This window comes from Ahaetulla prasina, chromosome 1 (genome assembly GCF_028640845.1).
Source record: "Ahaetulla prasina isolate Xishuangbanna chromosome 1, ASM2864084v1, whole genome shotgun sequence".
NCBI classification, from domain to species: Eukaryota; Metazoa; Chordata; class Lepidosauria; order Squamata; family Colubridae; genus Ahaetulla; species Ahaetulla prasina.
Window position 1 is genome coordinate 186,449,253 of NC_080539.1, and position 10,578 is coordinate 186,459,830.

General features: G+C 46.3%; 1 protein-coding gene across 1 annotated transcript; it reads left to right on the plus strand.

Moving 5' to 3' along the window:
- Positions 1–8,112: 8,112 nt before the first annotated feature.
- On the plus strand, positions 8,113–10,339 carry GBX2 (gastrulation brain homeobox 2). Its single transcript, XM_058164845.1, has 2 exons — positions 8,113–8,614; positions 9,816–10,339. Exons 1-2 carry the CDS (start codon positions 8,113–8,115, stop codon positions 10,337–10,339), a joined length of 1,026 nt encoding a protein of 341 aa, XP_058020828.1.
- Positions 10,340–10,578: the final 239 nt, after the last annotated feature.

The following is a 10,578-nucleotide window of genomic DNA, read 5'->3' on the forward strand; positions in this document are numbered from 1 at the left end:
GATAAATTCCTCGTGTGTCCAATCACACTTGGCCAATAAATAATTCTATTCTATTCTAGATGCCATTCACAAGTACATACACTGAACAGGACTGATGAATAAATATGAATAGTTACATCACTAGAGTTATTTTTTAATGTAAAGAAATAATTCTATACTTGCAACATTTCAAGAAATTAAAGAATTTTTTTTCAAAAACAGTTATCAGTAATTGGATCACTCTACTTTTCCACTTTCTTTTCAGTAATTCCATTTTTAAACAATGTTTACTTATATTAAATACATACTCTGGTTCCCAAGTGTTGCGCTCTTTCCAATTTCAAAACAAAATTCAATCCTCACACTTCCAAAATGCAACTTTATATCGACAGGGCATGCTGATGCTAGAGCACAGGTATCTTCAGCTTTCTTACCATCAGGGCATTTCAGAACTGGGAAGAGTAATTGTTCTGAAGCTTTACTGAAGTGCTTTGAAAATCATTGTCAATGCTGCAACACCAGTAGAGGCAGTATTGGACCGTCTCTCAGGATTGCGAATTTTGTACTGGGAATGGATATTGTTGTATCACTGAAAGTGTCTGCTGTGCAATATTTTGTTAGAGCAATACAGATCACAGTAGGAATTGTGTAAACCCTTTTGCCAGAAAAATAACAGAGAAATGTCTGATGCTCTTGGGGAACAAAAGTTTGTTTTGCTATCTGGAAGTTGAGTTGTGACAATTGAATGTCTTTTCTTTTTTGGTTTGAAATTATTCAAATGGCTTCTTCAGTGGAGATAAAGAAATCCATTTTCCATGACTCATTTTCCAGACACCTCTACCTGGATGACTGAGAATCTTCATGGACATATTTACTTTGCTATGCATTGCCACACCATGACTTTTTCACCTAAGTAAGCAGGCAAGTACTGTATGCTTTTATGTGCTTTCTATAACATTTCATGATCTTTTGCCCCTATTGTTTACATTATTCTCCATATATCCATGTCTACATGCTAGGTAAATGCCTGTGAACTCAAATAACAGCATCCATGTATCCAGTGAAGTGGGCTTTAGATTATGCTTCAGTAAATCAATTAATTTGTAAAGCATTAAAATTAAGAATGAAGAATTTTGAACTCAGTGTTACTTCAACATCTCACAATACAGAGAAAGAAAGAAATGAGATTTAGATGATACTTTCATTTTAGGGCACTCTTGACTAAAAGCCAGTATGTATCAGACACAAGTTGAATTTCTAATCTAAAAAATCTAGAAAATAATGTGGATATCATGGTGGCATAAAGTATGAAATGTGATTTGTGATGCAACCTGTTTCCATCTCTGAAAGCACAGTTGACACTACAGAGATCAAGTGAGTTTCTGTCAATTGTTTCTGCTCACCAATCCCTTATTTTTAATAATAAGTTTGCCACTAGTTTATGTAAATGTATTCAAGAAGTTAAATAGCAAAGAAAACAATTACTCTTTATCTGGGCTACATTTCCATTTACTATTATAACAACAATGTAATTTTCAGAGGTGGAAAGGTGTTGGGTTTATTTATTCAGTACTACTGCAGTTCTTCCAAACGCTTTCCTTTGTGGTAAAAGGTTGAACAAATTGATGTCATCAAAGCCATAACATATTAGTAGGATTCATGTAGTCTCCTAGAAGATATATAGAAGGACCATAGTTACTGAATGCTTTCAGACATGAACACAGTCATTAGCAGGGTGTGTATAACTTGCAGAGTTCTAAACTGTCATCTGGCTTGCAAAGTCTGAAATAAGAATTTGAAAATAGGAATGCATAAAGAATACATCTGTAAGCATAAAATCAGGCTCCAAACCAAAATCTTGCCTGTATTTGAATAGTTAAGACTTTTCTGTATACTGCAGCTTATTTTAACTCTTCAGTGTTAAAGCATGTAAGGTGGATATTCATTACATCTGTACAAAATTAAAAGTATTAGTCCAGTAAAATGTCAAATGGGGGACTCATCTGAAAATATTTTGTAATTCCAACAAAATCTCTATGGTTTCTGTTTTAATATTAATTCAGGGTTATTTTTGAGGGAGTATTTAATGATCGGTATATTTTAGATTTAATTATTTATACGTTGAAATAAATGGCCTAGGCATGCACTAATCTTAAAATGAAGAACACAGAATACCAGATCTCTAAGCTGGACTCTCCAGATGGTTAGCTTTGGTTTCCATAAGATGCTGAGAGCTTCTACTGGATTTTTCTCTGGATTTCATACCAAACTACCATCTACACTTGATACTGTGATTTTTAATATGCTTGTAGTAAAGTACTTATGCAAAACTGGGTCCCAGTGCAAAATATCATTTGCAGTTTTTCAACCCTTCAGTGGCCCTAGTTTACAATCCCATTTGCCATGATGACACTTAGGTACTTCAGGAAGACCCACAAGCAATGAAAGCTACAGCAAATGCTCCCTCCTCAGCCACCACTGTTTCTCAACTTTGCTTCTGCCTTTGTGCATCACATGGGCTTCTGTCACAGAAAAAGCTCTGGCCATTCTCAGCTCCATCCTTTCGTGAATTTGCTCAACACCCCCCCCCCTTTTTTCCCCCCCAGGCCAGGTGAGCAATTGAGGAGGCAGAAATCTAGGCCCGCAGAAGCGCTCCCCCCACCACACCCGCGCTCGCTTTTGGAAGCCAGCAAGACTAGCCACCTCATGCCTAAAGTGGGGGAAGGATGTAAGGTCCCTGTATCCATGCCTAAACTGCCACTAATGATCCGGTAGTAGCCATCCCTTCTCAGATCTGATCTCCTACTGCCACTCAAGGTGAAGACACATATAGCTGTTGTTGTTTTTAATAATTCCGCGATGGAAGAGCTATCTTCATTGAATCTCTGAAAAATTCCCCAAAGGCGGCGGCTTTGTCGTGGGAAATGGCCTCGCGCATCTTTGGCCGTCCCGTGGGCGCACACCTAGCTGTCTGGCGTGGCTTTGCCTCACCTTTTCCGAGTCTCTGCCCAGCGAACGGAGCTGAGCAGCGGCCTCTCGCTATCTTTCTTAGGTCTGAAATCTCGATGTTCCACTGCCACCTTGCAATTCAGTCCGGTCTCCCACCCAGGAGTGCAGCTTTCGATTGGCCTGGTCCGCTGGAAGAGTCGCAAAAGGGTGGCAGCTTCTCGAGAAGCGAAATAGGCGGACCCCTCTTTGTCTTCTCCCCTCCAGACCCCTTTTCTCTCTGCTGTCCTGCTCGCGCTCCGGTGGAAAGAGACGGGCTGCACACCTGCAGCCCGCGGGCTACAAGTCCCAGGCGGGGACGGAAGCGGAACTGCAGCTTTAAGAAAAGCTCTGTCGCCTTTGATCTGCACCGTAGCGCAGCGCTTCCTCTGCTGAAAGAGGTAGATTAAAACCACCATAATCACAGCCCGCACCTAGCAGGCTACAGAGCGGAGGAAAGAGCGCTTCACTTTCTCACCTGGAGGTCCCTTTGAGACATCAAATGCTGCGGGTCGCTGAGTCTCTTTCAGAGCAAGCCAATTGTCCTTGGCCTCCTGCATCGAGAGAGGGCGAAGCTTAACCAGTGGCCCTTCGCAAACCTAGGAAAAATCACATGCTCTACAAACACTTGCACAGGGACACATTTCATCTTGTACTGGATAACAGAAGAGTTACACAATACTGTATAACACACGGTCCAGATTTCAGCAAGGGATTATTTATGTTCACATCTAAATTAATTTATTTATCAAGGTTAATTATTCTGGATTAAATGCTAGTCCCTATCCCCGCCTTCTTTCTGCAGCCCTACCGGTAATATAAATTAAATGTCTATTTTCATCTGAGTTTTTATCGCGGTAGCAATCGCACCTTCAATACATTCACCCCTCAGGCAAGACGGTTGGCGTTTCAGGAATGGATGCCGGCATCTTCAGGGTGCATTCTTGGAAGCAGAGCGGGGCCTGCCTTCTGCAAAAGGAGATCATTCCCGTCGCTATGTGGTCACTAAACCAAAGAGTAATGGTGGCTGAGGATAGGTCGAGTCCCACTCCTGCTCTCTCTCTCCTCTCTATCTCTCTTTTTTTCCCCTCACACACCCCCTCTCCCCTCTCCCGCGACTGAGAGGTTTTCATTTCTTTCATTGAGCACAACGCGCTTAAGTTTTCTCGTTTGGCTGGAAACTATTCAACTACTACAAGAGCATCGTTCTGTCCTTCGGGTACAAAGTTGAATTTCAATTGAAAACAAAATTCAGTTATTGGCAGTGCCTAGCTTTTTATATTTTTACATTATATAAATGTTAGGATAAAAATAATCGTCATCATGTCATAATTAAGATAAAAATTGGGGGGGGATGGTAGTGGAGAGAAATCAGGGATTGCCATTCATTAACCGAAATAATCACGCCCTAATCTGCTATCAAACGACTCCACCCTAGCCATTTAGTGAAATGCCAAAAAGAAACTTCTGGTTCAAATTTAAGACAAGCATTGTTGAGTCAAAAGCAAAATCACCTCCATTCTGATTCTAAATGAGCAAATAAAAATTTCAAGATGAGAAGGGCAAGAAAGCATTTTAAAACATCAGTACATAAAATGTCTATGTTCCCTTGAGTTCAGAACGATCCGAAGGTCTCTGATTTCATAAATTTCCATTTTAAAAAAACCTCAGAACTTTAACTTGTTGACAGCCTTATTGACAATCTTCCCCCGGCGGGCAAGATAAACCCCAGCAACTGTAGACACCCCTTTCTTTCAACACGGAAAAGGGGTAGTTTGAAAAGTTTAATTTTTTAGTTCATGTTCCCTTCCTCTGCCCCCCGGCCGGATCTTTAAGAAAAAGCTAAATGCAAAAAAAAAAAAAATCTTTCAAGTTAGACCAATGCAAATGAAACCTTTAGATGTTTCGTTTTTGCTTTTGTTTTGAGTGCCATTCCTCTTTAAATAAGCCACTTGATCATTGCCTGGGAATCTCTATTAATCGAATGGGTTTGCCTTTTTGCCAGGTCCTTTATCATTATTTATGGGCTCTAGATTGTTTCAAAGTTCCCTTGACGTTCGATTTACAAGTTTGGAGCTCTTTTCTTTTCCCTGTCCTGCCTTTTGTTCTCAAGAAAGACATCGTGTTGGAAGGGCTTTGAAAAGCTAAACACGAGAGGCCTGCCCGTGAAAAAGGAGCAGACTCGGTCCTTTTTAATTCGTCCGGGCTAGTGAATGACTCTTTGACATAATTGCAGAAGCCATTTCAAAAGCTGAGGATGGGGGGTGCCTTCCATTAAAGCTGCCCAAGTCAACTCTAGGGGGGGGGGGCTTTCCAAAGCGGATTCTCTCCCCCACCATCTCTTGGAAAGGGTAAATAAAATAGTTTATTGGGAAAGGGGGAAAGGAAGGGAGGAAAGAAGGAAGGAAGAGAAAGATGGGGAGGGGGAAGGAGGTAGGGAGAGACGAGGCTTCCATCTGTTTGCTCCTCACAAATCGATGCCTCCAATGGGTTGGGAGAACATTTCCTTTTACACAAGAACTCTTCATGAAACCCACCCCCGCAGGACTTTTAGATAAACTTGGACAGAATTTTTTTTTCTCGCCAAGCCCCTCCAACAAGCTCCCCGAGATCCTTGAGCCTGCGGTCAACTGCTATTCAAGGAGGGGATAGTTACTCCGTCCGGAAGGAACCCGACATTCTAAACTCTTCGTTCCCTCAGCTTGTGGACGCGAACCGCCTCGCAGCAAAGGTGGGAACGATTCTCAAGCCTGGAGTCGAAGCAACAGCGCGGCCAAGCCCGAAGACCGCGCCGCTTGATCGGGGTCAGCCATCGGGGTGGCCCTTTGCCGCAGGATAAGGAGGCATGCGGGAAATATTAGGGACCAGGGTCCGAGGAAACCCGAGTTTTGAATTTGGCTTCTGGTTTCCTCAAGACCCGAGACAGGAAGAGGAGCCAAATTTATCAGGGAATGAAGGTCGAGCCTCCTCCAGTACTTCTAAAAGCAGACTCCTCCTCCTTTCTCTCTCCCCCAGAACCCCCTTTCTGCCCAGCCATAAATCTCTCCGAGGAATGGAGTGGGAAACAGGCGCGGGGGAGGGGTGTCTTAGCGGTACTTTTCTGGCATTCAGCAGACTGCAAAAGGGGTCTGGGATTGATGTTGTTTAATCATTACAACCCTTGCTAGACGTCGGAATCATCCAGCCGGCTGTAATAGTTAAATGGAATGACCAACGATCAAACTAAGCTCTTCAAAAATAGGTAGTGGGTCTTTCCAGAAACGCTATCCAATCTATTTCCCCCTTCCCAAACTGGCAATCATCATACAAGGGGAACATAAGGATATGAGGAAACCTATTTTGAGGGGAGTGCTGGGAACGGAGAGGGGAGGAGGAGATTAAGGTTTTATACCCCGAGAAACTGCCAGGCTTAATAGAAATGAAGAAGGGAGTGTGAGAGAGGAACTGAGTTCAAATCCAGCCAACAGACATCCTGTTGTCTGCCTGCCCGGGCTTGCTGTTCCCTGCTGCTGCTGCCCTGTCTCTGGAGCTGAAAGGTCCCTGCTCAATCCTTCACTCCTTTTTCAGCCACAGGAATTGCATGTTTTCCTCGCAAAGGCTGCTAAGAGGAGAGACCGAAGTGTGGGGTTTTTCAAATGGCTTCTGGTCTTTTGTGGGAAAACGCAAAACGTGTAGCGCAAAGGGGCAGAAATGCGGGTGAAGGAGACAGAGGACAGAGAAAGGCTGGATCTACAAAGGTTTGGATCGATACGTTCATAAATATCGATTACTCTTTATTTTCCAATTAACTATTCTTGTAAAGAAATTCCCATTACCCATGTTACGACCCTCATTTCTCTCTGATCGTTATCTTGTTAGGGTCTCCAAAAGGCATTCTCCCCAGTGGAGGTCATTAAATTTTAATAGCAATTGCAGACTCGGGTAGGAAAGCTTTCTGGCTAACTACAGCCGTCCTCCCATCTAGACGACAAGAAGTTCCTCCAAATATCGTCAAACTTTTGACTTCAGGCAAGTGGTGTCTACAGTTCCCGTGTACGATTTCTTACGTCACTGCCGCTGACCCTTAAATAATTCCTTCCAAGAGCCAAAACAGCTCTTCTGACGAAGGAGAGAGAAAACCAGTGAGGCGCGCGCCGCGGAGCGGGTGGGGTCGAATGCTGCTAATCCTTCCGCGGGCAAAAGAAACGTTCGGAAAGGATCAGAGGCGGATGTCTGGGGGCGGGGGATAAAACCGGCACGGAACTGAAGGGATCCAAAGTCTCAAGTGGAGGAATCGGATGGAGCGCTCGGAACCAGCTGCTGAGTGTCGGGGTTGAGATCCCAGCCCATCTTTGCTTGTTGCTCACCCTCGGGGACAGATGAAGACCCGGGCCTTGGTCTTCCGGTGGCTGAGCCTCAAGTTACAGAATAGCCTAGAGTTGAAACAGGGAGGCCCGTTTCCTCGCGGGTGCACCAGGTCTACCGAGCGTTGTGTCCCAGTCAGGGCAAGAGACAAGAAAAGCAGTAGGCGGCAAACTGCACCCCCGTTCTTGCACGCGTCCGCCCCGCACGAGTGCGGAAAGCTTTCCATCAGGCCAAGCTTCAGAGATGCGCCACCAGATTGCCGAACTCGGCTCCCTTTCCGCGGACCGGAGTAGGGGCGGAGTTAAAATCTCTTCGCCTCCGCCGCACATTCCTCTCCTCTTCCCTCTCCCCCACACTTCCTGGCCAATGAAGAGGGAGAGAGGCAGCCACGTGGGTCCGGAAAGGTTCCGAGCCTGGCAAAACGTGAATGAGAAAGAAGAGCGCGATTCAAAGGTACCGCCGACACCCAGGAGTGCGAGAGAGAGCGCGAGCGCCTGGCGTCTGGCTCTCTGAGGGCCCCAAGAGAGAGAGAGCGCCAAGAGACGGAAAGAAGGCAGGCAGGCCTTTCTGGGGAAGTGACTTGGGTCGGATTGGATCACAGCTCAGGTCAACTCGACCCGATGTCTCCCTGCCGCGGCCAGGGAGACCCAACTTTGACCCTCTGTTGCCCAGTCCAGGCAGTCCCCTACTGCCGCCGCCGCCGCCCCCGGTCCTCCTCGTCCCCGACCAGCACCTGGCTCTAAAACCACTGGGCCGCCCCGTCTGCTTCTTGTCTCGCGCGCCTCCTTGGCCTGTAGAGCCTCTATGAGTGCAGCTTTTCAGCCGTCGCTCATGATGATGCCGCGCCCTTTGGGAAGCAGCACTGCCTTCAGCATAGACTCGCTCATCGGCAGCCCGCCTCAGCCCAGCCCAGGCCACTTCGTCTACACAGGCTACCCTATGTTCATGCCTTACAGACCAGTAGTCCTGCCGCCTCCACCACCACCACCGGCCGCCATGCCCCAGGCCACTCTGCCGCCCTCACACCCTCACCATCACCAGATTCCCAGCTTACCCACTAGTTTTTGCTCCAGTTTAGCACAGGGCATGGCTTTAACTTCCACCCTCATGGCCACCCTGCCGGGCACATTCTCGGCTTCCCCGCAGCACCAAGAGGCGGCGAGAAAGTTTGCACCACAAGCTCTCCAGGGCAGTTTTGACAAGGTTGGTGCCATTCAGGCAGAAGCTGAAGATGGCAAGGCATTCTTAGCCAAGGAGGGCTCACTACTGGCCTTCTCTGCCTCCGAAGCAGTGCAGGCTTCTCTCGGTAAGTACCTCGGATGGCAAATGCATTTTCGTGTCTCGACGTGCTGCAGACCGTTGGCTACAAAACTAGCCCTGGCCGAGGAAGCCAAAGTAAAGCGGAGTGGGGGTGCCTATTATCTTGTCTTCAGGTGACCCAGGTCATATAATTCTAACCGAAAAGGCAGTCTGGACAATTGAAATGCGTATACTTTATGAATGTATCCATGCGTTCCTGCGAATATTTGTATTTCTCTTAGTGTTCCACGCAATTCTCAGGGACAGCAAATTAAAGGGGGGGGGCTATTCATATTCATATAGAGTGTGCATATGTTGCTATTATTCTAATGCTGTAATTCTATTTGAGGCGTTTAGTATGCCGTCCGTGAAACATGCACACGGCAGTGTTCCAGTATTTAACTTAACATTTATGTAATATAATATAACATGAATATTATTCCTTCCTTAATGGCTGCTCTTAGGATTTCAAGGGCAGGGGGAAGGTTAAGCAATAGATCATTGAGGTATCATCCTTCCTAATCGACTCCTTGCATACAATTAGAAGTTTGTGAAGAGACTTGGGACGTTTAGAAAATGCAATTTGGAGTTAGTAAGCCAAAGAGCAAGGCAGTGACACTTTAGCCTGGCGAAATGCCTTCTTAAGTCCCTTGCCTAAGAAAAGAATTAGCAAGTCTTGAGAATGAGCAAAAAAACAAATAAATAAAAAAACAGTATGGCATGCACCAGGATGGGTGAACCCAACTCCCCTTCTCATTTTACATGCCATTTTGACGTTCTGCTCCCAGCTTGTTGATCTACGGGGCGCAAAGAACCATTCAAAGAACACTGCCATCTGCGATGAATTTGCTGACAACGAAGAGTCTTGTGGCATCCAAAAGGTGTAAGGGTTGGTGGAAGCAGGCACTTCCGGGAAAACGTGAAGGACTTCATCCCCAAAAGCTTGTGCTTTCATTGTTTCGATGCCTCTGCCCCTAAAACTGTGTTTCTGGAATCCACCGAAAAATAACTTTTAACGTTACTTTCTCCTCAGAGCACCAGGGGAAATGGTTTTCGGTCCCTCTGCCCCATCCCTGGTTCGTCCCCATTCTCCTCTTACCTATCCCTCAGGTTGCAAGGGGAAGGAGGAGGAGGAGGCTGTTCTTGGGAATGCTGGCAAAAAGCTGGGTGAAACATAAAAACAGGTATTGTTTTTGGCTTTCCTCCAGGCACCACACAAGCTGCTTCCGGAAAAGAAGACGCCAAAGCGGAGGACGATTCGAAAGGCAAAGAGGAAAGTTTCTCGCTGGACAGCGATCTCGATTATAGCTCCGACGACAATCTGCCGGGCCAATCGGCGCACAAGGAAGATGATGCTGGCAACGGCCTGGAGGAGAGTAGTCAGAGCTCGGCGAACCCAAACAGTACCACCTCAACGGGAAAAAACCGCCGGCGGCGAACGGCCTTCACCAGCGAGCAGCTGCTGGAATTGGAAAAGGAATTCCACTGCAAGAAATACCTTTCTCTGACCGAGCGATCCCAGATTGCGCACGCCCTCAAACTCAGCGAAGTGCAGGTCAAAATCTGGTTCCAAAACAGGAGGGCCAAGTGGAAACGGGTGAAGGCGGGCAATGCCAATTCTAAGACCGGGGAGCCGTCCCGAAACCCCAAGATTGTGGTGCCTATCCCAGTCCATGTTAGCCGGTTCGCAATCCGGAGCCAGCACCAGCAACTGGAGCAGGCCAGGCCGTGAGCGGGGACAAATCTGACCGAGGTTTTCCCCCCAGCCCCGAAATTTTCCTGTCCTCACGCGCACAATCATCCTCTCCGCCCCTCCCCCTCTCCCGAAATTGGGGCATAATAGAGAATTTTTCACTCACCAAGTGAAGGAACCGACAACCAAATTAACTAAACCACGCTGAAATGCATTCATAAACCATCCGTCAGAAAACTCGTGTCATTTTTCCAGAGGAAATATCAAAAGACTTGGAG